This window comes from Cornus florida, unplaced genomic scaffold, assembly GCF_030987335.1.
Source record: "Cornus florida cultivar Cherokee Brave unplaced genomic scaffold, ASM3098733v1 CherokeeBrave_3.0.0_Hap2_Chr01, whole genome shotgun sequence".
NCBI lineage: Eukaryota > Viridiplantae > Streptophyta > Magnoliopsida > Cornales > Cornaceae > Cornus > Cornus florida.
The window spans coordinates 91,713,775-91,740,497 of NW_026775571.1; the positions used below are offsets into that span (position 1 = coordinate 91,713,775).

A 26,723-nucleotide genomic window follows, 5' to 3' on the forward strand; every position below is an offset into this window, starting at 1 on the left:
AAAAAATAGGCCAAGTTGTATTTGGGTGTCAATAAGGCAAACTACGTGAAGTGTCACTGTAATTTATTCTTAGGAATATTTTCACAATTATATCGAATTAACCAAACAAATATTAAGTAGCGTTCTTCCAACAATAAGGTAACTTTGTATAAAACATGATACACAAGAGTAAAATAGTATTTTTAAAATTATAAACGAGGCGGGATGACTTTCCTTCGTCCTGCCCTGCACCTGTCCGGGTTTTTATTACAAAACTCATGTAGTTTAAAACCATTAAGCAAGCCTTCAAAACTGCTTTAAATGGAATTCGACAAAGTTAGTGCACCACAGGCAGACTATTTTGGCATCCTTATTTATGTTTAAAACAAGCTGATGATGGCGTAGTAGTGGTACCTTTTGCCATCCCTTTTCTAATTCATTATCTTTGAGTTATTATGTTCTACAATGAATTTTTTTTTTACAATTAAAACATGAGCAATCCATGTTTCGCTTTATTTCACACATATTCACCTTTAATTTACTGCTTATATTTAGGAATGCGATATGATAGGCTTATTTTTATCCAAAACTTCAATGCTTTATTTTATTAATTTGCTAACTACTTAAACTATTAAAATACCTTTTATTAATTATTTTCAACTCCACTAAAAAAATAATTATACTTAACGATATGAATAATTGGTATTAATTATAATCTAGCCCCAAGAGTGAGTTAATACCATAAATCAATCATTTCACGTTAATTAGTTATTTTGTTAAATATTTTTATCACTTCAATGTACTAATAAATCTATATTTGGTCATTTAGGTTTATCCGAACTAACATTAAATATAACTGACCAGTTTTCTGTAATCAAATCAACCTAACCAAAATACTTTGCCATGTGGATATCAAGTATATCAAAGTAAATTTTAATACAACCTATAGCTTTCAAGATTAAGAGTTAATTTACATTGGTAAAAAATAAGGAAAAATATTCATGATGGTGCAAGTAATTTTTTTATTTATTAACGATCCGTTCAACATGTCCTGCACGCCAATACATTTGGTTCTGAATCACTTCATTTAAATGATCGAGATAAGTTACTTCACTTAGTGTTTTCATTGAGTTAGAAACAAACGGTTATGCTCACGAAATAAAACATTTTAGTACGAACATTAATAATTACGAATATCGTTAGATTCATAACTTCAATTCATGTGTCTTTAGTTTGCGTGCATATAAACTCATCGTATAATATTTAATGGGCAATTGAATAAAAAACTCTTTAAATTACTTAACACAATTATTCGTTAATATTATACGAAGATAAATAAATTAAAATTTATTTAATAAATATTAATAATGACTTGGTAGGTTACACACTTTCTAACACAACCCTCATCGACGGTTTAGGATTATATGGTTATCAATGGTCAAATTTCCAATCAATTATGAAACTTTTCGCTAAAAGACTAATTAGTCTAATCAAATATGAGCTTAAATGCCCAAATGAAATGGATGTCTCAAGACGTGTCATTTTTAGTCACTTCTAAATTCACTCGATTTGGAACAATGAAAGTGACTCAAAACAACAAGAGTGTAATGAATAATTTGCCTAACCTAGCTTGTCTTTAAGTGAGGTTAGGCCCAAAATGAGACTTGCACAGTGTCTGTCTTATTCAACCGATGAGACTGAACAAAATATCCCAAAAAAAATTTCCTTGACAAATACTCTCAATGCACTTCTTTGTTTCCCTTTTTGTAATAGAATTTTTTTTTTTTTTTTTTTTTTTTTTTTTTCACGATGTGGTGTTGAACGTTTTAGAGCACTCCTTAATCCACCGTTAAGCAAATAAAGTCATTCCTTTTCACATGCACGGGACAAGTAACAAAAAAAATTCTCCGGTCCCAAAAAGAATTCGAACTCCCAACCTCTGATATAGGAGTGTAAGGTGAGAGTATTTATTGTACCTTTACCATACAAATTTAACACAATTATATAGAGAATGTAACTTCCATCTAACATTTTGCATTATATCAAAATGCAACAATGTAACAATTTTACAAGGAGAAAGCTACACCCTTGCACTGTGTTGTATTCTCCATGTAAGTGCACAAGAAGATGTAGTAGTACAAAATTTTGTTCAGGAAAGGACCCGGTTCTTTGATGGCTACGAGGAAGGCCCAGAGATCAGCTATGAATTAAGCCCAAAAGCCGAATTCTGAATGACAGTTGGATTGACCCAAGAAGTTTGGGTATGGGTTTGTATGTGTTCTGTTTGTTTGGCAATCTTGTGTGGGCTGCGGACCTGTAGACTGCCTATGTCTTTGTAGAGCGTGATCCGGAATCATTGATACCGATTAATTACGAAGTGACACATGAACAAAAATTTGTTTGAAATTGACATAAATTTAACACATTTACTTATATGGTGCTTTGTGATTAGCCCGGGAGGTGTAGTAATTTCTCATGTTTTTTAATGCAAAATCAAAAGTTGCATGGTGTCCAATAATTATATCTATTTTTGTTATATAAAGAAAAAACAGAAGCAATTTTCAAAAATGCGAAAAAATATCAAATAATTATATAATATTTCAACGAAAAAAATAATTTCGATGAATTGTCAACCAAACTAATTTTCGGAATTTTTTTTTATTTGCCAGTTCTCCTTATTTAAAGCTACTGCAGGAGCGCGCGCACACAATTTATGTTGCCGTTCAACTCTCTTCCTTCATTTGTAAGTCCAAGTCTTGTAATTTAATAAACTTCAACTAAGTCCATCAATTTTCTCATTTAAACCTTATTCCATTTTCACTTATTAAAGACCGTAGTAGTAAACGAAGAGTAATGTTAGCAAAAAAAAAAGACGTTCCCAGCACAAGTGGGGCCCACATATTCAAGAAGTCAAGAAAATTTATAATATTTTGAAGTAGGTTGATACGAAGTATCCGTCATTTATTAAAAGAGATATCACATGTTAATGCATTTTTAGAGCATTATAGACTTTCTCAAATCTCTCAAAGGGAGAAATTAGAGCACGGTCTCTAGACTAGGGTTTTGATCAATAAAAGTTATGTTTTCTTAATTAAACTTTTTAAAAAATCTCACTTAATAATACATATATTTAAACTTAAAAGTACAACTTGATAATTTTAAAAAAGAATAATGCAATAATTGCAATACTCTCTAAAATGGCTAATTAATATAGGAGGGAGACAGTAAAATTTACACAAACTTGATAGATATTTATGTGTCAAGTGGTAATGGATCTGGAATCAAATGTCCAGTGTTCTCTTTCCAAAAATCAAATGAACCACTCTCTAAATTTAAAGTAGGTATTCGGTATATTCAGTACACCGTGCACTATGTGTGCAAAAATGGATGACTCTAGTAGTCTGGTAGACAGTGCACCTAACATGCTAAATATATTTTCCAAATTTAGAGACCAAAGGCGAATGAGACCCACACTCATTTTCGGTCTGAGATTCGGAGTTCGGACTCCAGATATTTTATTCATCGGGACAGAGTTTTGAAACTTTGAATGTCAATGAAATAATTGTAAAAATAAAACTCGGATTGTCCACCTATATTTCCTCCAAAAAAAAAAAAAAAAACGCGTGTCTCAATCTTGCGCGCCACGACAAAGCAAAATCAAAGCTGGCACCATCGTGACACATCACGTTCTCAGCACCCTCCCTCCCACCTCCCACCTTCTTGGGTCACTCTGGAAGGAAGTTCAAAGTCGTATCACGGCTGCCTCCTCTCTCTCTCTCTCTCTCTCTCTACTTTCTCTCTCTAAATTCGAGAGAATAACCAGTAAGAACAACACGTCTCTCTCTCTCTCTCTCTCTCGATATATTTAAATATATTTGTATACGTATGCTTTTGTTCCAACTAACAGTAATCAAGTCGTTTCTGTTACAGTTCCTCCAAGTTTCTGGCTAGATCTGAGCTCGCAAGGCTGACGCCACAATGAGTCGTTTCTCTTTCTACCAGAGATTTTCTCGAGCTTTCAACGGCCATCCTTCTCTCGCTAATATTCTGGTTGTCTTCTCAATTAGGTACTACTGTTTCATTTCTGTTTCTTCATTTCGGTTTGTATTGATTCGTTTTGTTCTCCGTTAGGTTTAAATTTGGATTTGTAGACCAGAGTTCATTGATTTTTATTTCTTATCATATAATTAATTTGTTTTGGTTCTGTAATTGTTATATATGTTCTCTTCACAATTAGGTACTACTTTATTAGGTTTTCTGTTAGTTCATTTCGATTTGTATTGATTCGTTTTGTACTTTGTTAGGTTCAAATTTGGATTTGCTCTGATTTGTACACCAGAGTTCATTGATTTTGATTTGTTATCACATAATTAAGTTGTTTTGGTTCAGTAATTGCTATATGGATGGTCTTTGCTTTTAGTTATGGCGATTATAGGTCACAATCTTATAATTATAACAAGTACTAAATTATTAATTGATTGTTAAATGAAAATCAATGCAATTTAAGCAGGTAGAGTGTGAAAATTTTGATTGCTAAAACAAATACTTTTTTTATGGTTAATTGTTTTCAAGCTGGTTTAGGATGCTAGATCTGTAATTTGGAGTTTTGACACTTGATTGAGGCAAAGATTTTTAAACTTTCCTTATGTTTTATATGTGTGTGTGTGTGTATAAGGCTTACTTACAATTGTTAGCAGTTAAAACATAAAAGCTCGGTACAGAGGGAAGTGCAGACATTAGATGTTATGTTAGATCTTAATGTCATTAAGTTATCAGCTAGAGTACATGGATTGTTGTTCTCTGCCCAAACATTAGTGGCCGTGTTTTCCTAACTTCCTGCCAAGTGGTGCATATTTCACATCAGTTCGCGTGGTTACAGCATTGTTGTAGTCTTTCTTTCTTTCTTTTTTGTGGTTGGACTGTGGTCATTGGGCTAGTCTTTGCTTCTTTTGCAAACTTCAGAAACCTACTGAGGCATAAGTTTCTGTTTGGTCGATCCGGCACAAGAGAAAAATATTGTCATGTTCCTGAAAGGGATTACTTGAAGAAGGAAAGGATGCAGGGGTGTCAAAGGTAGGAGCAGAGGAAAAAGAACTAATGAAAGGAAAACAGGAACAAGTAGCACATTAGTTAAAAGTCAAGCCAGTTTATTGTTTTTGTTTTTCTATTAGCTTGTTGAGTGTGGTGATTTATTCATTAAAGTGCGACTAAATGAAGTTAGAGCCCAAAATAAGGCAAACCAGGGAGTAATTTTATTGTCTTATTGAGAACGCAGGAAATACTAGAATTGACTGCATTTTAATTTGGAAGTGCTTGTGGAGAAATAACTCCTAAATATTCTTAAGGAAAGCTATATGATACATTTTTTGCTAGTTTCAATTAGTTTATTATCCTCTTCATCAACATTTATGCTGATGTTTTACTTAAATTGCTATTTAAGTGGCCAATGACAAGACCAAAGGTTTTAGCAATGACAAATTGTCCATATGGAAACACGTCCAGCATGGAAATATCAGAAAACTAGAAGAGAAGCAAAGGATAGTTGATTTACTCGAGCAATGTATAGGTAGAATTTTGGTTGCATTTAAAAGTGATGCTGAGTAAAATGATAGGCTTTCCAGATGAGAAGAAATGATTGAAGAATGCAATATTGCTTAATAATGCAATCAAGCAAATTCCACCAATTCATTTGACCAGTAAAATTGTGAAATGACTTCTCTGGTTAACAACTGGTTCATGGTTAATTATGCATTCTTTTAGAGTTGAATTGGCTCATCGAACCATTTTCTTCGTTGATATTTAACTTTTGAAATAATTAACTTTTTGGTATGGAATTCCATTCCTCATTCTTTACTCCATTTGGATAGAAGTAAATTTCACTTGTCTTCCTATGGTGGTCCTACTTGAAAGATATTGTTTTTCAATCATATAGCTGGATTCAATGTTAATTCAATTTCACACAACAAAGTATTTCCCCGCAATTTGGATTGGATATTCCAATCTGTCTAAGGCCATAACTTTAATTAAACCATATGCTATTAGATTTTTTCTAATTATCTCAACCGATGTTAGTTTTAATCTTATAAGGACTGCTGAAATCAAGTTCATATAATTTAATAACTTCATCTCTCTCTCTCCCTCTCTCTCCTCCTCCTTTTTTTTTTTTTTTTTTTTTAAATATTGGCAGTGGTGGAGGCCTTGTGGCTTACTCCGAGTCAAAATCATATGATGGTGTCAACATTGTTAATCCATCTGAGGTTGATAGCAAGAAAAAGAGGGTGGTGGTACTTGGCACTGGATGGGCTGGAACAAGTTTCTTGAAGAGCCTGAAGAATTCCTCATATGATGTCGAGGTGATATCTCCTCGTAATTATTTTGCTTTCACACCTTTGTTACCAAGTGTTACATGTGGCACAGTGGAAGCTCGCAGCATTGTCGAACCCATTCGCAACATTGTCAGAAAGGTACAAAAAGTAGATCCTTAGAGATGAATTTGCATGATGCGTTTAGTAGATAAAGATTTATTATTTCTTAGTATTGCTATGGTTGTTTTTGCCATGGTGCTCCAATGGAACTATGCTTGAAGTTTTAAGTGGTGTCTTCTTTGAATTTATGTAAAAGTTGATGTAAATCATATTTCATTTTAATGTTGGCTTTAGACTTATGTATGTATCACTGGATGTAAGAAATTTATGTAGGCTAAGGTATGTATCACTTGAATGTAATAAATTTATGTAGGCTCATAATAGCCTTAGAGCTTTACTTGATTCTTGCTAGCTCTTATGAGTACTCTTTTGTTCTTATGGACGTGGTGGTTAATTTTTTGTCTAGTAATCTCCATTTCACTAATTGTTTATTAATTTCATTTTAAGAATTTACTGACACAGTGTTTTCTTTGTCTTCACTGGCAGAAAGATCTAGATATTTGTTACTGGGAAGCTGAATGTTTTAAGATTGATGCCAAAAATAAGAAAGTTTACTGTCGATCTAATCAAGGAAACAATTTGAATGGGAACGAAGAATTTGTTGTAGACTATGATTACCTTGTAATAGCCATGGGAGCTCGCTCTAATACATTCAACACTCCTGGTGTGGAGGAAAATTGCCATTTCTTGAAGGTAACTTACTTGAAAATCTTGTTTTATCGTCATTGTATTTTTAATGACCAATTTTTTTCAGCTTTTGTAGCAATTTAAAACTCTGAAACAGGGGATTTTGGTCATTCGGGGATTCTGGTATATATGGACCCAGTTGTTCTCATACATGTACACTAACTTATTGCTAATTTGTTCATTAAAATGCGCTTCATGCAGGAAGTAGAAGATGCTCAGAAGATCCGTAGGACTGTTATCGACTGCTTTGAGAGGGCCAGCCTGCCTAACCTAAGCGATGAAGAGAGGAAAAAAATTCTTCAGTTTGTTGTTGTTGGCGGAGGTCCTACTGGTGTGGAGTTTTCAGCGGAGCTTCATGATTTTGTCAATGAAGATTTAGTCAAGTTATATCCTAAGGTCAAGGATTTAGTAAAAATAACACTTCTCGAGGCAGGAGATCATATATTGAACATGTAAGAGTATGGAACTCGTTAGTTCTTTGTTGTTTCTCTCTGAATTATACTTTGTTGTTCGGTCCTCCATAACCTACTTAAGCTGTGTCTTAACATGATCATTACTAGTGATTGAGAACTTCATACACATTCCTTTCAAATACTAGTGTTCTTATTGTTACTACTTGGAGAATGACTTGGCACAAATACAAGAATTGTAAATTGAAATTTGCAGCCTCCATAAATTTAGATATAAAACTATCTAAAAAGCCAAAAATTTAGGAGTTTGGGTACGTTAATTTAAGTGCGTGCAATACCCAAATTTGGGAATAGGATGTATAAAATGTAGTGTGTTAGAATCGACTACCAGACTCTCATTGCATACATAATTTGGTCTCAACTTGCTAGGATGATATCTGAAAACAAATCTGCCAAGCCATCCGTTAATGATCATGTTATGTAACTTGTGTGCAGAAAAAAATAAGTTCCAGACACCAATTGTTTTTTTTGTACGTATTTACAGACATGAAATTGGACCATTTGTGTGCTAGATGTGAATTGCATTTCTGTTCGAGTTGAATGGTGCGATTTCATAAAAATCAATGAGTATCTCCCTCTCCTTTAGTGTCTTTCCACTTCTGTGAATTAGGAACAAACACTTCGCCTGATTATTTTGATATTTGTCACGCTGTTTTTTCATTTCCATGGATGTCCTCTTATGCAATTGGAAGCTTGTGTTTGCAGGTTTGACAAAAGAATCACAGCATTTGCGGAAGAAAAATTTCAAAGAGAAGGTATTGATGTGAAATTGGGGTCAATGGTTGTCAAGGTATCTGACAAAGAAATTTCTACTAAAGAGAGAGGAAATGGGGAAATTTCTTCTATGCCATATGGAATGGTTGTCTGGTCAACTGGTATTGGGACTCGTCCTGTTGTAATGGATTTTATGAAGCAGATTGGTCAGGTACAATTCTTCTTTAACAATGAAATAATTTAGTAGTTAAATTTTTTCATTTGTTTATTTTAAATTTTTTTCTCAATGGTGTATTTATATCTCATTTAAGCCAACATATGTTTTATTGAGCACAGACCAATAGACGTGCAATAGCAACCGATGAATGGCTTCGAGTTGAGGGGTGCGATAGCATATATGCTCTTGGAGATTGTGCAACAATTAATCAGCGCAAAGTCATGGTACATGCACTCTTAACTTATTCAGAAAATTTTTAGCCTGGATATTTAGTCAATGACTGGTGTGCTAATGCTTGTGGGCACAGCTGTGTCCACTAGTTTATGGCATCAGTTTGGGTACTTAAATTGACACATTAAGCCTGTTATATCTGTTATTCGTTTATATTTCTTGCCTTTTGGTGAAGTAATCAAGTCCTTGATACTCAGCAGGCGCTAAATTTTGTTTACTTCAATTACAATTTCTAATTCAGGAAGATATTTCGGCAATATTTAGTAAAGCAGACAAGGACAAATCGGGAACACTTACAGTTAAAGAATTTCAAGAAGTTGTAGATGACATCTGTGAAAGATACCCTCAATTGGAGCTCTATTTGAAGAATAAGCAGATGGGCAGTATTGTAGATCTGTTGAAGGATTCCAAAGGAGACGTTGCAAAAGAATCCATTGAGTTGAATATCGAAGAATTCAAAAAAGCTCTTTCACAAGTGGATTCTCAGATGAAGAATCTTCCAGCAACAGCACAGGTATTGTGCCAATTTAATTATGCTGTACTCGGTATATTGATATCTTTTAAAGAAACATATCACTGCTTGCTGCTTACATACATTTTCTGATATATATTTGTGTAAATGGAATTTCAGGTTGCAACTCAGCAAGGTTCCTACCTTGCTAATTGTTTTAACCGTATGGAGGAGTGTGAGAAAAATCCCGAAGGTCCTCTTCGGTTCAGGGGAGAAGGTCGCCATCGTTTTCGTCCCTTCAGGTACAACTGCACCATCTGTGAGGAACCCCCCCTCCCTTCCAAACCCCATCCTACTCTTCCAATAATTTGCTGGGTATTTTCTTTTTTAGTACCACCAGTATTGTGTTGAGAATACTATTATTATAGTATGTTAGTATCATGCTGGAGCCATGTTAGAACCGGATGTCACAAAACTTCAAAAATTTAGTATGCTCTTTAGGCCTCAATAGGTGAACAGACGAGAGGAACATTGTGGTTGATGTTTAGTCATGCACTCATGCAATAATTTGACAGGACCCAAATGAGATGATAAAAGTCAAATTTTTTCATTTTAGGTAAGGGAAAAAAAAAACTATGAAGCATGTAGGCATTGATCACATGGAAATCTTGAGTTCCCTGTTGGCCGAGTTGAGTCTAGCTCTATTATTTTGCCACATTGGATAATTAATATTATATACTGAAATTAAAGTAACTTTATATACCAAAAATTCAATGCTCTTAGATCGGTTGGTGAATGGTTTATTTATTGTGTTGATGATCCTTATTCAAGGTACAAACATTTTGGACAATTTGCTCCATTGGGAGGTGAGCAAACAGCGGCACAACTTCCTGGGGATTGGGTTTCGATTGGTCGCAGCTCTCAGTGGCTTTGGTATTCTGTGTATGCAAGGTAATTTCTTCCTTTTTGTCAATTATGTTGGCTGGGTAACTGCTCAAACTTTGTAGAAGAAAAATTTTGTAAGTTATGATCCTCATTCCAATTGTTGCCTTTTCTCAACATTCAGCAAGCTTGTCAGCTGGCGCACAAGGACCTTGGTGGTATCGGATTGGACCAAGCGCTTTGTTTTTGGGAGGGACTCGAGTAGCATTTGAGGCATCCACTAACAGGTTCTGAATTAGTTTGGGGTGCGTTTTTTTTAAAACTACGATTCACCAGTTAATAGCTGAGGCAAATTTTGTTTTCCTAGTTGATTACTGTAATAATTCTTTAATAACTTCAAGAAAATACGCATTGCCTTGGACATGTTACCGGAACTAAGGGGATGAGCTGGTCCCAATTTTTGTAGCTAAATTCACTTTTAGACTATGCTTGGGTTATAAATGTGAAGATTGCAGATGGTTTTTTCGAATAATAAACATGGTTATATGGATAGTGGCATAATGAATTCTTTTTTCCCTTGAATTTTGGCTGAGATACAAATGTGATGCTATTCCAACGTAATAACCAACACATAATTCCTAGTACCTCGACAATGGAATATCGTGATTGATAATTTCAAAGACGTGGATCAAACCGAGTATTGAACATATCAAAAGGCTGTGTGTTGAGAAAGGAAGGAAAGTTTGGAGTTGAATTGTGAGTGGACAATGCTATTTAGAACGAAAATTGAATGTTAGTTGCATTCTTCGAGAAGTTAAGAGTGTTAGGTTTGAGAATCATTATACTTGCATGCCTAGATTAGCATTCTTGGTTAGGTTGTTAGGTTTGAGAATCATTATCCTTGTGCGTATGCTATCGTTGAGGTCGCTCCTTCGATGTAGGTTTTTCGTCTTTCGTCAAAGAGATCTACTATTTATTTAATACTTATAGCAAAATCAGTTACATGGCTACTTCTAAGGCTTAATATTATCTGTTTCACCTATAAAGAAACTGCAGAAATGTAATGGTTTGGGTGTATATTCTTCATACTCAAGTTTATGCTTATAAATTTGGTCCAGGATAAGTCCAACCCATTGTTACAGAACCAAACTGAACAAGCGGCCATTGTACTGTTTAGTAATCCAAGAGAGTTTGTTGCAAAAGTTTGATAGATGGATTGTAATTTGTCCCAAATATAATTTATAAATTATATACAAAATGTGTACATCTAATTATAGAAGGATTTTTTTTTTTTTTTTTTGTAGGTCTAATAATAAAAGATAACTTGTAAATTTTTTGGGGGCAAAGGTAAGTATAGTGGTAATGGTAAGGGCATTCAATTTGACTAATAGGTTAAATGTAAATTATATACCCTGTTTACCCTTCCAAACGCCCTGAATTAGTGAAAAAATACACTGGATAATGACATCACCATTCACATTCACCACTGATATATATATATATATATATATATATAATCAGTGTTGTACAAGCACACAAAATAGTAACACTGACCTGTTGAAAGGTTTGGTGTCAGCAATGTCCCCTTTGATGGATAGAATTATAACACAATATGTGTCAAGCATATGCTATGATCAAACAAGTGGGACTATGTTGATGTCTACCTGAGTTGACACGTGGAATACCCCCACCCTAGCTCTCCAATGACATTCTCGAAATGTAGACAAAAATATATGGATTGGATAGGGATGTTGATATGGAAAAGATAAAAAGAAAAATGATGGCTCATACAACATTAGAACATGGGGTTTTTAGGTTTGGGAGACAAGAGATTTAGGGGTCTATTGCAATCAAAGATACGTATAAACTATGAACCCTAAAGTTGGAGGAAGCAATAGCAAACACTATCTTAGTGGTGAATGGGAATGGTGATGTCAATATTCTTAGATTTTTACTGAAATTTCCGATTCAAATGACTCTTTAATCTTATCTTATGCACAAGTAGTTGGTTGACAAATGGGCTTGATTAAGCCATGGCCCATGGGCCTGCTTATTGAACTATATATATATATATATATATTTTAAAACTTAGCAAAAAAAAATACACTCATACATTCACTTTTCTCAAAATGCAAAGAGTTTCTTCAAATCAGAAATGATAATTGTTATATTATTTAGGTTTGGCTTTCTAAGGAACTGAGTTTTAGTGAATGAATATGAGTTGCTTTTTAACGGGTCATCAGTTTGACTATTTACCTATTGGTAAACAACTTGATTCATTTGTAATCTTGTATATTTTCATGATTCGAGAAAAATGACAATGTTATATACATATTCCTCTAATTTTATTTTATTTTTTTCTTGTGATTTTCTGTTTGCCACTATCTGCATGGGGTCTCAAAAATTTGGATCAGGATTTGAATCCTATTACACAAATGTTGGTTTGAATGGTGTACTGATTTTTCTATTTTATAAGGTCTAGGTGGTCTATGAATGGACATGCTAGGCACTAGCTAAATAAAAATGACATTTTACACTATAATACATTGCAAATTATGTTGCACGGCTGATTCCAATAGTTCAAGAGTTGGACACAGGAGCTCTACACATGGAAGGTCTTATGTTCGACTCTCTCTAAGGCAGCGAATCCGAATTTAACCAACAAGTATGACTTGCGAGCGATTGTAAAAGAACAAAACATGTATTGAGCTTGTGCATCAAAGGACTAGAATTCCTTCCAATTCTATGTTACAAATCATAGGTGCAGGTGATTTTGGGGGTTAATTTTGGCAGCTGAAATGATGTAATGTTGTACATTTGATTTTAGACTTATAAATCAAGCACAATAAAATAAATAAATAAATAAATAAAAATAAAATAAAAACAATGTGTATTAAAATAAAATAATAAAAAATAAAAATAAAAATAAAAAAAACCTAAAAGATGGGCACAACCCTCTTGATTTTTCATTTTAAGAATGAACATGAAGTCATGGACTAAAAAGAAAATGGACATTGAAGTCCACAGAAGGTTGGAAGCATGTGTTTTTTTCTGTAACCTAACTAACCCCTTTGTATGGGGGCCCACAATCAGAAAACAGGGCCAACCTTCCCCACTCCTCACATGAATGCACAGTAGATATGCCACTGTTGCATTTATTAGAATATAACTGTGCCCTAATTTTTTATGCCAATTAGTGACGTGGAAGCTTCAGCTGTCTCAGTTTCTTGGCCCACTTGTATACTGTTCGAGGACACTTGATAATAATTGTGTGGATAGCACTCTTTATGATGGCTGAGATTTGTTTAAATTATTAAAAGCTCACTGGGTTTTGGTTGTTTCGTGTTTTTTATTGGAAAATGACTTATTCCACCACCTTAGGGACACAAATTCTCAGCTAAATCAAAATCATCTTCATAGTTTCGGCCAATAATAACTCTACAAGTAAATAAATATTTTAATTTTTGCTTATGTGTCAGACAATAATCGATAAGAGTTATGTAGTATTGGACCATATAATAATTTTTTATAAACTCATAGCAAATAGCCAAGAGGGTGTTGTTGTTTAATGTTTCCTTGATATTAATTTTTAAGATTTGTTACAAGATATTTTTGCACCGACTATTACAAACAATGTTTTTTGTTAACGAAGTATGGATGCGACCCCTCTAAATTAAAATCTCTCTTAATGCATTTACGAGTTTAACATTCAGCAAGAAATTATTTATTGAAATTGTTGCAACGATAATGTGGTGTAACGGACGATTACAAATACTTCATTAAAGCACATATATCAACTTTTTGGTTCTATTGTAAGTCCACTTTGCTTTGATGAAATGTTTGTAACTATCTGTTACACCATATTATCGTTGCAACGATTATAATACTTTGAAATTGTTCCCTTCATTGTGATTTCCCTCCTTTAACTAAATATTTCTCTTTCTCGAGAACTCTATTTGCCAAAAATATATTATCTGAAAACAAGCCAAACAAGTCCTTATTCTGAAAACAGTTTTCTATTCTTTAAATTCTTGAGATCTATTTTCAAAATTACAAACCCAGCAAACCCTTATTCTCTCTCAAGATTTCTCCTCGTATACTCTCAAGATTTCTCCTCAACATGGAATTTCAAGGGCTTCTTTGTGTTAGATTCGATTAAGGCATCTTCATTTTGGAGGTAAGTTACTTTATTTTATATATATTTATTTCAATGTGATAAGGTCGTTTGAACAATGACAACTAACTAAAATGACATTGTTTTGGCTGTTATTTTAAGAATAGTTGTACCTATGAATGTTATATTATAATTGCCCGGGGAGACATTTTGATTGAGGGGAGCCGGTTCGACAAAGTATTAGAAGTAAGATACTAAAGCCTCGTTTGACATGCATTTTATTTTTATTATTTTTATTTTTGGGCTGTTACATCATTGATTTTAACAATAAAAGTATGTTTGGTGCAATTTTGTTTTATTTTACATAGTGCTAAAATACTTCGTGAACAGTGGTCCAAAACCAAAATACCAAAAAGTTATTTTTCTTATTTTGACAACTATTCATGACCCAAAATCATAACTTTTGATTTTTTTTTCAAAACACTCCTACATCAAAAAAAAAAAATTGTTATGCTTTATCCAAAAAGAAAATGTCTAGAAAAAAACGTATGGCAAACTATGTAATTGAAAATGATTACATAAAATGATTATTTCTGTAATTGAAAATGTATTTTCATACCCAACTCAGACTCATATTCAAATTCTCAGATAAATGTTTTATTAGGACTGTTAAACTATGTGGTAAGACCCTGTATAGTTTTTTGAACTTGAAACTAGTTGTGTACATGTCCTAATTATATCATTCACAAAACAAATAATATTCATGTTTGCCACAAATAAATTGCAGGAATACAATTTTTTTTTATTGAATGTGATGTATATACTTTGGACATAATTCAACTATAAGCTTCACATGGATGCTTCAATTATAAACGTAGATTTAGGGGGAAAAGAAGAAGAAATAGATTTACATTGGTGGAATTATATAACTTGCACATTTTTCTTGTATGACAAATTAATGGCGTATGAGTGTGAGCCAGAAGAGCCACGTGTCGGCAAGTGGACGGTGTGATGAATTGACTGACAGCTGTGATTTTATAAATAATGTTGTTTGTGTATAATTTACTATTGTTGATAATACATATATAGAATTATTATTATTATTATAATTTTGGGGGTATTATGGTTTAATTATAGAGATTCGAGATGATTAGCTGTACGAATTAGATGCTTCGATATTATTTATTGGGAGGAATAGAAGAACCGTGGCGTGGACTCGTGCGGTTAAGGAGGGAATCACGTGCTTCCCTCACATGACCCCATCATTGCTTCTTTTCTGTCAGCTTCCCACCTTATTTAATGGCACCGTTAAACCTTCCCCTTTGTTTTTTTTTAGCCGTCATTTAGAGATAGACGACCGTAAAAAGGCATAAAGTGAAACAAAACAAATAAATAAAAAATATACTCTAAATTTGTGGAGGAAATAAAGTCAATATTTTATAAACGGAATTATCATGAGAGAACGCAGTAAATAGGAGAGACCGAAAGATTTAGCCATCATCACGACAACTGCTCCAAAACTATAATCACAAGGCGCTCCAACACCCAATAAACTCCGCACAAGATCAAATCAAGGAGAAAAAGATTAAATCGAGTCGGGAAAACCAAAACCGACTTAGACCAGAGATCTAGTCGGAGAAAACAACAGATCCGCTTATGTGATCCGAAAACGAACCAAACATGAAAAGATCTAGTCGAAGAAAACAAAAAAACGGCGTAAAAAAAATACCCACAGAACACACTGATTGAAACACTCCGAATTTATTGTAGTCGTGAGAGGAGGCCTTCATCTCCTCACTCCTATGGAAGGGAGCAGGGAGGCAGAATGAAGAAGTTGCACAAAAGAAAATCAACGTGATTTATAGGCTCGTTCATTAAATCTCAAACATTTATATACTTGCCTCGTTTTGTTTGTTTATATATATTCGTGAACAAGCTTGTACAAGGACTCGTGAATAATGTATGTAATCAATTTTTTAATTTTTAATTTTTAATTTTTTTTAAATCAACTCACATAAAAAAAAAGTTCACTTATCTCTTTGGTAATCATTAATCCAGCCCAGCACATCACCGAGTCGAGCTCAATCTGGCCCAAGTTATGCTCAATTGAGTACTAAACCGAGCTCGGACACAATTTAGCGTTGCCAAGCCGAGTCCGAAGAACCTAGTGCTTGGCTTGATTGCACTTTAGGAATCAATATGTAATTATCTGTTTCTTTTGGGTCCCGTTACATAATGTATGTATATAGATTACGTTTACAATTGTTATTATTATTAATTTTTAACAAGTTAATTATGTTTATCATTGAAATATGTTTAAGATTGAAAAGAAATGAAATGAAAGGAAAAGAAATGGGGGGATATGAATTTTTTTTTTTTTTTGTTTGGTATAAAAATTTGGAAGGAAAAATAAAGGAAATGGAAGATTTGGATAGTTACATCAAAGTTTGATGAGTTATTTTTATTATCCTATAAAAAAGAAGAAGAAGAAGAAAGAGTAGTATTTTTAATAAAATTTTATTAATATCTAATATCTTTTTACGGTGAACTACATTAAACCCCACTTTTTCTATCTGTATTTTTCACTAAACCCTCATTTTCTATTTTTTTGTCAAAAAACCTCCATCAAATATTAAAGGGGGGGTGATTTAACTAACTTCCGTTAACTAACTATTAGAGGGGGTGATTTAATTCTCAAATATATATATATATATATATATATTTGAGAATTAAATCACCCCCTCTAATAGTTAGTTAACGGAAGTTAGTTAAATCACCCCCCTATATAGCAAATAAATTTCAAAAAAAAAAAAACCTAAATTTATATTGGAAAAAAAAAATTAGGCATTATTTCTGGTTGTGTCCCTTTAATAAATCTATATAAAACGAAAATCAATAAAAACCAAATAAATGAATGCACAATATAATTCTCAAATATATATATATATATATATATATATATATATATATATATATATATATAGCAAATAAATTTCAAGAAAAAAAAAAACCTAAATTTTTTTCCTAAATACTAGACTTATATTGGTCGGAAGGCTAGATGGAAATGAAAATATATTTAAATAATATTTAATGATACATATTATATATACCATTATATTATGATACAAATTATATATAATATTATAATGATGGGTAAATAAAAGAAGTTGAACAAGAAGAAGAGTACAGGTTATTGCAATGGTTTTTTTTTTTTTTTTTTTTCCAATATAAATCTAGGTTTTTTTTTCTTAAAATTTATTTGCTACATATATATATATATATATATATATATATATATTTGAGAATTATATTGTGCATTCATTTGTTTGGTTTTTATTGATTTTCATTTTATATAGATTTATTAAAGGGACACTACCAAAAATAATGCCTATTTTTTTTTTTTTTTTTTCCAATATAAACTTAGTTTTTTTTTCTTGAAATTTATTTGCTATATATATATATATATACACGCATATATATTTGAGAATTAAATCACCCTCTTCTAATAGTTAGTTAACGGAAGTTAGTTAAATCACTCCCCTCTAATAGTTGACGGGTTTTTTTTGACAAAAAAATAAAAAAGGGGAGTTTAGTGAAAAACACATATAGAAAAGGGAAGTTTAATGTACTTCACCCTTCTTTTTATAAAAAACAAAAATGAAAAAGGGTATGGAGATAAATTTATCAAAATAAATTTTTTTTTTTAAAATCCTAGAACATGATTACTCTTTTATTATGTCATACTTTCATTAATCAACAAAACATGATATATGATTAATGCTATATATATATATATATATATATATATATATATATATATATATATTCATTCCGAGAAGAAATCTTCAGTGACGAGAGTCTAACTCGGATCTCACTTAATTGCATCAAAACATGCAAATTGCTTATACTAGCCATATTTGATTTTTCTCTTCACTGATTAATGGTTATTCTAATTTTTTAATAAAAAAAAGTATACTTCTTCTTTTCCAAAATTTTTGATGTGTTTAGAGAATTCAATTTTTTTATGATAGTGAGTTTTTAGCATTTTTTTTAATTGAATTGATGAGAGAATAAGAACGAAATTTCAAATTTAGCATTATTAAAAGATAAAAAAGTACTCAGTAATTAGTCCACTTATTTAATCAAGTCAATTTTAAGTGATAGTTTGAATATATTTTTATTTTTGAAATGAGATATATTTTGGAATATTTCCAAATTGAAAGATGAACAAAAATTTTAGAATAAAAGAAATAATTTTTTCCCGCAAAAATTAAAAGCTTAACAAGGGTTGGTAGGTTCAATCAAATCCATCTCAAACTCTGTCATTAGCCATCATTAAAAAGGCTAAAACCAATGTGTTTGCCTTTCTTCGAAAGAAAACAGCTATAACTCACATGCCCTCTTTATTGATGTTGTGCATGAGCAAAATATTAGGAAATATAGACATTTCTTATAACATGCCATATCAAACACTTCCTGTATATACTGATACAACTTGAATACGTGTCTAATATAGTTAGAATTATTATGAATAATGAACATTTTAGTTAATATGCAATTATTGAATTAATTTTTGATTGTAAAAAAATAATTCAATAATTGTTTTGTGCTGTAGTTTAGGAAAGGTTAGTACTGTATATATATATATATGTGAAAAAAAAATAAAAAAGTACTGTATACATGGAACATCTTTGTAATTGTGCGGACCTCCTCGTTTATGGCGGGTAAAGGACAATTCATTGATCCAGGGAGCTCTCGCGTCGACATCGGTAAAAACAAGTAGGAAAAAACGCACAGTACATACAGGGCTACCCGTTAAGGGATAAACGCTTTTACCATTTACTCTACCGTAAAAAGCCTTTTTTACTATTTCACTCGCCACTCAGCTATCGAAATCTGGTATCTTCTACAAAAAGGCCTCAAAAGCCTTCTCAACCATGTGATTACGACACGTGGCAGTATGAGAGGTTGTGTACAAATCACACCACAGTGGATATCTTAGGTTGCTCTCTGCCAGTCTGTTAGCTTCAGCACCACCTGGACCAATTGCCTATTTTTTTTTAATAATTTATTATATTTTCAGCTCAGTTTTTGCTATAATACGCCTGGGTTGGCCTCTTCTTTAGCTGCTTTGAGATTCAAAAGGTGAAGAAGAATCATAATTAAGAGCTCTCTTATCTAAGATTTTTCCATGGCACCAAGCTTTCCTTAATTCTCTCTCTCTCTCTCTCTCTATATATATATATATATGTATGTATTTCTATGTATCTATAGTCTATAGATGCATATGTCCATAAATCTTGTTAAGCTCCTTCAAGCTGTTTCCATGGCGGATCTCTCATTGGCCTGAAAATAGGTCTCTCTCTCTCTCCATATCTCTGTGTGTGTGTGTATATATATATGTATATATATGTTTGTGTATAAATAGTTTTGAGTATTTTTATAATTATTGAAACTACTCTGTTAGTAGGATTTAAGAAACTTTCCATGAAAACCTAACGATTTCTCTGTCTCCAAACACTGGCACAACAAGTTCCAGCTCAAGGTGCTAGTACCTGAAGCACGTGTTTAATTTGATGACTGATTTATAGTAATTGTTTAGGATCAAAAATATCAGTCAGTATTTCTAATTTTGTCATTCTGATTTTTTGTTTTTTTTCCTGAAAAAGCTAAATCTGCTGTTTTTAGTCACCGATCTTTTAATGTTTCATTCCAGCATTTGAAATCTATATGTATATACAGTATATCTACATATATTTATGTGCATTGATTACGAGTTTGATTAGATTTCGTCATTGATTTGATGGGTGATTTATACTAATTGTTCAGTCTCTAAATATCAGTCAGTATTTCTAAGCTTCTCTCATTCTGAACTAAATCTTTTAGCCACTGATCTCTTAATATTCTGATTAATTTTCGTCATTGAATGTGGTTTGTAAGTTAGATATCGAGTCTCGAATCGATATGGTTCGAATTACAAAGAGAAAGGACTCGCCGGACTCGTCCGAGTCGAATTCCTTTTTGCCATTTCCGGACGAGGTCTTGGAGCCAGTTTTGTCCCTTGTGAAGTCACACAAAGATCGGAGCTCAGTCTCACTTGTGTGCAAAGATTGGTACAACGCCGAGCGATGGAGTCGGACTCATGTATTTATCGGCAACTGTTATTCGGTATCGCCGGAGATTGTTGCCCGGAGGTTTCCGAAGATTCGGAGCGTGACCCTGAAAGGGAAGCCCCGGTTTTCGGATTTCAATTTGGTTCCGCAGGATTGGGGAGCTGATATTCACTCTTGGCTGGTGGTGTTCGCGAGGGCTTACCCTTTTCTTGAGGAGTTGAGGCTGAAGAGGATGGCAGTGAGTGATAAGAGCTTGGAGTTCCTGGCGACATCCTTTCCCAATTTCCGAGCTCTTTCGCTCTTGAGCTGTGATGGGTTCAGCACTGATGGCCTTGCTTCTATTTCAACTCATTGCAAGTAAGCAATTTGTGTGTGTTGATTAAGCCTTTTTCTTGAATGAAAAATTTAGATTTTGGTTTATATTCACTGCATTTATGGCTTCTGTTATGTAATTTTATGGTTCTAATTAGATGGGTGTTTTGGTAATGAGATCTGGTAATATTGTCAGGAATCATAAGAAATGTGTATATGTTTGTGAAAAAGTAGATAAAAATTATGTTTCTTGAGGTAGTACAGGAATAAATGAATTGATTTGGGGCATGGGAGGTTTGTTCAGTTGCGTTGTTTTTACTATGTAAAACAAAAGTTTAGTGGAAATTGAAGTGGTTCTACTTTATGTTTCTTTTTTTCTGTTGCTTTCTTGATGTGACGTTTGACCTGTTATCTTAATGGATGCCATGTCCTTGATGTCAAACCATACTCTGCACATACCCTGCACAAATATCTTTATTATCATTGGATAAGAAAAAAACATATCCTAACCTTTCACGCGGGAGAGTAATTGCAGGTAAATTTCAGTGTGGTGACTACTTGTGCAGTGCCTTTATGTTGTTCATCAATAGGAACTCTGCATCTAGCGGTTTTGGCTGTTAAAACATTCCCCTTTTACTGATATTATTGAGAAGGAATGGTTAATTTTCAAATTAGATAGCTTTAGGTAAAGCAGACCGATAATCAATTGTTGACCATATAATTAGGAGTAGCAAACCATAATTGATGGACTGCTGAGACCTCTATACTGGATCTGTCATCTGCGGAATGAAATGATTAGGTTAGGCAATGAATTTGTGAGCATATGGTTTTGGGAGTTGCCCATGGACTTCATTTGCATACGGTTTTAGGAATGGCTCAGATTTGATGCTTACACAAATCACCAGTATCAAGAAATTAAGTATTATCAATGGCCTTTTGGTTCATTATCCTTTAATAGCAGTAGTTTACCAATCACTCATGAGCATTTATTATTTTGGTATTCACTTTTTTTTTACTTTTGATAAAGTTTGTAGCTTGAGAATCATCTGGGTGAAAGCCAGTAGAGATTTCTCCATTTGGTTCTGGGAACCTAGTCTCTAATTGAGATGCGAAACGTCTTAGTGACATCCATTTCTCATTAAAGTGAAATTCCTTGGGTCTATTCCTTCTGGCTATTTAAAGCAACTTGCAACGTTGTTAGACACAAATATAATCGACTTGCAATCAGCATATGCTTTATTTCGTCCATTTAGTTGCCTCTACTTGCTTGGATTTTTGATGGGGCATTTTCATAAAAATGCATTACGATTTGCTGTTTGCTTATTTTTCCACTTCCTCTGTAGGTGGGCATCTGGATCTTCAACTTGATTGTTCTTGTATAAATAATCCTTTTAAGTCAATATTTGACTGACTATTTGTAAAGTAGTCTACTTCGTTGATCATAAAATATGTCAAAATGAATAAAAGTTATACAGTTCTAAAGTAGCCTTCTAAATTTAATGTCTTGCAGGAACTTGACTGAGCTTGACGTACAGGAGAATGGCATGGAAGATTTTGGTGGAGGTTGGTTAAGTTGCTTTCCTGAAAATTTCACATCATTGGAAGTATTGAACTTTGCTAGCCTGAGCAGTGATGTCAGTTTTGATGACCTTGAAAGACTTGTTACTAGGTGTAAGTCATTAAGCGTTTTGAAGGTTAATAGGAATATCACCTTGGAACAATTACAAAGACTGCTTGTGCGGGCCCCTCAGCTCACTGAGCTTGGTACTGGCTCCTTCCACCAAGAGCTCACGCATAGGCAGTATACAGAGCTTGAAAGTGCGTTCAGCAACTGCAAAAATCTACACACCCTCTCAGGTTTATGGGAAGCCACTTCCCTCTATCTCCCAGTTTTATACCCTGCCTGTGCCAGTCTGACTTTCTTAAATTTGAGCTATGCAACTCTGCAAACTGGTGAATTCACTAAGCTTCTTGCTCAATGCCCAAATCTGCGGCGTCTCTGGGTAAGTAACTCCAAATTCCTATCTAATGTAGTCATTCCCTTAACAGAAAATTTATCCTTAGATTTCTAGTGAGCAACACATTAAGGGCAAATGTAAAGATTCCTCTACTACTTTTGAATTTGTCATGGGGCATAACTTGCAATTCTAAACCCACTACTATTCACTGTCTTATTAAGGAAATGGTAACAATTCCTTGTCTCATAAACAATGGAGTTGCCCTCCATGTAGCTTCATGGCTATGAAAATATAGCTTTGTTTTCCTGCTTTCATCTTCCATTAAACCTAAAAATGCAGATTATGCTGTCTTCATTTAATGATGAAGTGACTGATTGATTCCAGATAGATGTAGACTGCATTTCTTTTATTGGTCAGCGTCGGAGACCTTGGCGTTGTATTGGGCACCAATATTTACATGTCCTATTTACATATGAGATTGTACAAGAATTCTGTTAGTTTCTCCAAGGAACCATGGATGCTAATTGCTGATAAAATCACCATTATTTTATTTTATTTTTCCAAATGCTTCACTTTTTCCCCAGTGGATTGTGGATCAAGTTTGATGGCAGGACCGATGATTATCCTGTAACATTCACATCTCTCAGTCTGTCTGACTTTTATAGGATTCTTCTGTGTGTGTCTTTTTTTTTTTTTTTTTTTTTTAATTTTTTTTAATTTTTTAATACAGATCATTTTTGATTACCTTGTGCTAGAATATCTGTTGTGATTGGCCTTTGTCTAATGAAAAACATGAGTGTGTTTATGGATATTGCTATTGCCAAAATGCCAAGGCTTCTTCCAAAGTGGCTGTGGAAGCAGCTATATTGTTGTGACAATTTACTGGTCATAGTTTGTTACAAAATTATTCCCCTTCTTTGGTCTTAGTGTGAAGTAATCAAAAACATTTTTGCTGATAATTGTTTGCTGTTAGATTTGTCATTTCATAGTATACTTTCAAGAACTCCAAATTTTCTCCAAAACAGCTTGCCATAAATTTCGGAAAAACTATCATTTCCAATTTGTCCTCTTACAATATAGAATCATCTGTTTGCCCTTTTTATATCAAAAGAGAACGATAAAGTAACCCTGAAGAATACTTTATTGAACTACACATCTAGCAATCTGAGCAATCATTGAGTTTCAGTTTAACTTGTGGATCTCATATATGCCATAGACTATACTAAATGAGAACTTCACATCTTACACTAAATCAAAATATTTTCTTACGTTCTAATATCTATGTTCACTTTTTTGGTATAGGTCATGGACACGGTGGAAGACAAGGGGCTGGAGGCTGTTGGAACTAGTTGCCCGTTGCTTGAAGAACTCCGTGTCCTCCCTGCAGATCCTTTTGACCAGGATATTCCCCGTGGGGTGACTGAGTCAGGTTTTGTTGCTGTGTCATATGGATGCCACAAACTCCGCTATGTTCTCTATTTTTGTCGGCAGATGACTAATGCTGCTGTGGCAACCATAGTGCAGAATTGCCCTGATTTCACTCATTTCCGCCTCTGCATAATGAACCCGGGCCAGCCAGATCATCTCACGGATGAACCAATGGATGAGGCTTTTGGCGCAGTGGTAAAGACTTGCACCAAACTTCAGAGGCTTGCAGTTTCAGGCCTGTTGACGGATCTGACATTTGAGTACATTGGGAAGTATGCCAAAAACCTAGAGACACTATCAGTGGCATTTGCTGGCAGCAGTGACTGGGGGATGCAATGTGTGCTAGGAGGTTGCCCAAAGCTGAAGAAGCTTGAAATTAGGGATTGCCCTTTCGGGAATGCAGCACTACTCTCAGGTTTGGAGAAGTATGAGTCAATGCGCTCACTCTGGATGTCAGCTTGCAATGTGACAATGAATGGGTGTAGACTACTGGCAAGGGAAATGCCAAGGTTGAATGTTGAGGTAATAAAGGATGATGAAAGTGATGACAGTCAAGCAGATAAAGTTTACGTTTATCGTTCTGTAGCCGGGCCAAGAAAGGATTCTCCACCTTTTGTTCTCACTCTCTGAAGTTAAAAGAAAAAGATCTTGGTAATCTCTCTCTCTCTCTCTCTCTCACACACACACACACACACACACACACACACACACACACTCCATGTGTGTGTGTACAAATGTACAATCATAAAAAAATACATGCATTGTGCTGCAATCCAATGTATTACCATAGATTTGTTGGGCCTTATTACTTGCTATAAGGAATTTATTGGCATAGGCTGGGCACTTTCATCTTTTGGGGGCCAATTTCTTGGCACTGAGGTTCTTCACTAACTCTTGAATGTGCTGCAAGCTCTTACTAACAATTGCTAAACTTATTGGTACCCAAGGGCAAGGCAAGTTGATCAGGTCTAGGTAGATTGTGGTATGGAGCTAAGGAGTGAAGGTTGGTAGATAATTTCACTAAACTATTCAGTATTCATATCTTGTCTACCCAAGGAAAAGAAGAATATGAAATTTGGAGGTGCTGTTGTATGATATATGTATTACATGTAGCATGTCCTCTCGGTGATTGGCTAAACTCTACAGTATCTAAATTGATGAGCCTGTGTAGCAAGACTTTCAATATCGATACGTGAAATGCAATTCCACTATCTGATTGGGGTATAAAATAATTTTCTATTATTTTTTCCAGGATACTGTGCTTGTATGTTCAACAAAATACATTACTGAGACATTTTTTGCTATAGAATCATCTTTAAACTTTCTTCCTGATTTAGAACAGGGCACACCTGTGAGATTCTCGAATAACCATTTTTAGCTTGAATCTATTTCCAGATGCCTCCTTTGTTATATAAGATGTGTCCGTATTTGATTATCCAGCAAGGTCGTCCCCCCCCACCACACACACACACACACACACACACACACAAGAATTATGACCAAGGTTATACTGTCATTGAATTTTCAATTGAACTATAATGCATTCATAAAGACTTTTATCTACGTAGAGGTGTTCAGACTTTGTATGTTCTCTGTTTTTCCTGGACTTGTTGCTAACAATAATTTTCTAATATTCACTTGTAGGTTTCATAGTGGATGATCAACTCACTTGTGGCTACTCGGGTTGACAGTTCATATGACTCAATGGAATAACGGGTGGAAGAGAGGAAGAGAGATTCGGGACTGGGAAACCTGTCTTTCGGCTGCTGCTTCTTTATGTAGCAACCCTGGAAACCAAGGAAGCAAGAGAGGAAAAAACTTGTGCCTTTGCAGCCTTCAAGTTTGGGTACAAGTTTGCCTCGGCAGTTAAAACAATTGCTGCATCCTGAAAACGAAGAATGCAAGGCTGTGGATGCAGACATAGATGAAACAACCATGGCAGTTGGCACAATGCATTGCCACCCAGTTCCATTGAGATCCTGCGTCTCCTTGATGTGTTGCTGTATGTTGAAGTGCTTTCCTGATGCATTTTTTGAAGCATTTCAGTCATCAGCGACCGTTTGCCTTCTAAACTGGTAAGACGGAGAAGGAACTGGAGGAATCTTTCTATCAAAAGCTGGTGAAAGGAGCAATGCGTGGTAACGGGCACCATACTGAAATGGGCACAAATTGGTTGGGTGCCGTGGCTTAGTCCCGGAATTCTGAATCCTGGAGTGGTCATTGAATGGTGCCGTGGACTGATGCTATGTAAGTTGTCCGATGCTATGTTGTGCAGGGACTGTATGGCAAGTTGGATATTGAATTGTTTGTTATCCTTTGCATTTTATCTCTTCTCAGTGATGCAATTTCATATACAATGTGATGATGCAAAGCCAACTGAGGTTTTTCAATAATAATATGGTTTCCTGGGTTGTTATTATGACTCGAAGTCTGGTATGGCAACAGCTCGGTAAAATTCTGAGAATCATAGATGACTTTTATGAAATTGGATCCCTTTTAACTCTTTATAGAGAAAAATGTTTACAAAATTGTCAATTAAAGGAGCAAATTTTTGAGTGCACTAATTTTTATTTTATTATTATTATTTTTTTTCATGTCTCTGAGAGAGAACAAATTTGTCAAAAAACTGAACCAAGATTTTCTAGGAGTTTTAAATTGGCAAAGAAAGAAAGATCACTGAGATTGTATGTAATAAGAGAGTAACTTCATTTGGTATTGTGTGATAAGAGATGTTCTTGGGTG

At 34.1% G+C, this 26,723-nt stretch overlaps 2 protein-coding genes across 4 annotated transcripts; both read left to right on the forward strand.

Moving 5' to 3' along the window:
* The first annotated feature begins 3,670 nt into the window (after nucleotides 1-3,670).
* On the forward strand, nucleotides 3,671-10,592 carry LOC132306404 (external alternative NAD(P)H-ubiquinone oxidoreductase B2, mitochondrial-like). The gene is made up of 11 exons (XM_059803790.1): nucleotides 3,671-3,801; nucleotides 3,910-4,046; nucleotides 6,167-6,443; nucleotides 6,891-7,097; nucleotides 7,293-7,543; nucleotides 8,267-8,486; nucleotides 8,612-8,716; nucleotides 8,965-9,237; nucleotides 9,355-9,476; nucleotides 10,006-10,125; nucleotides 10,241-10,592. The coding sequence occupies exons 2-11, from the start codon at nucleotides 3,958-3,960 to the stop codon at nucleotides 10,326-10,328; spliced, it is 1,752 nt and encodes a 583-aa protein (XP_059659773.1). The 5' UTR covers nucleotides 3,671-3,801; nucleotides 3,910-3,957; the 3' UTR covers nucleotides 10,329-10,592.
* An 8,639-nt stretch (nucleotides 10,593-19,231) lies between these two features.
* On the forward strand, nucleotides 19,232-26,400 carry LOC132306413 (protein TRANSPORT INHIBITOR RESPONSE 1-like). 3 transcript variants are annotated; one of them, XM_059803800.1, is made up of 5 exons: nucleotides 19,232-19,526; nucleotides 20,111-20,640; nucleotides 22,106-22,598; nucleotides 23,856-24,632; nucleotides 25,626-26,400. In XM_059803800.1, the coding sequence occupies exons 2-4, from the start codon at nucleotides 20,135-20,137 to the stop codon at nucleotides 24,609-24,611; spliced, it is 1,755 nt and encodes a 584-aa protein (XP_059659783.1). In that variant the 5' UTR covers nucleotides 19,232-19,526; nucleotides 20,111-20,134; the 3' UTR covers nucleotides 24,612-24,632; nucleotides 25,626-26,400. The 3 variants fall into 3 exon arrangements, with proteins under 3 accessions (XP_059659783.1, XP_059659782.1, XP_059659790.1); XM_059803799.1 differs by having other exon boundaries at nucleotides 19,233-19,526; nucleotides 20,115-20,640; XM_059803807.1 differs by having other exon boundaries at nucleotides 19,294-19,315; nucleotides 20,115-20,640.
* The last annotated feature ends 323 nt before the right edge of the window (nucleotides 26,401-26,723 follow it).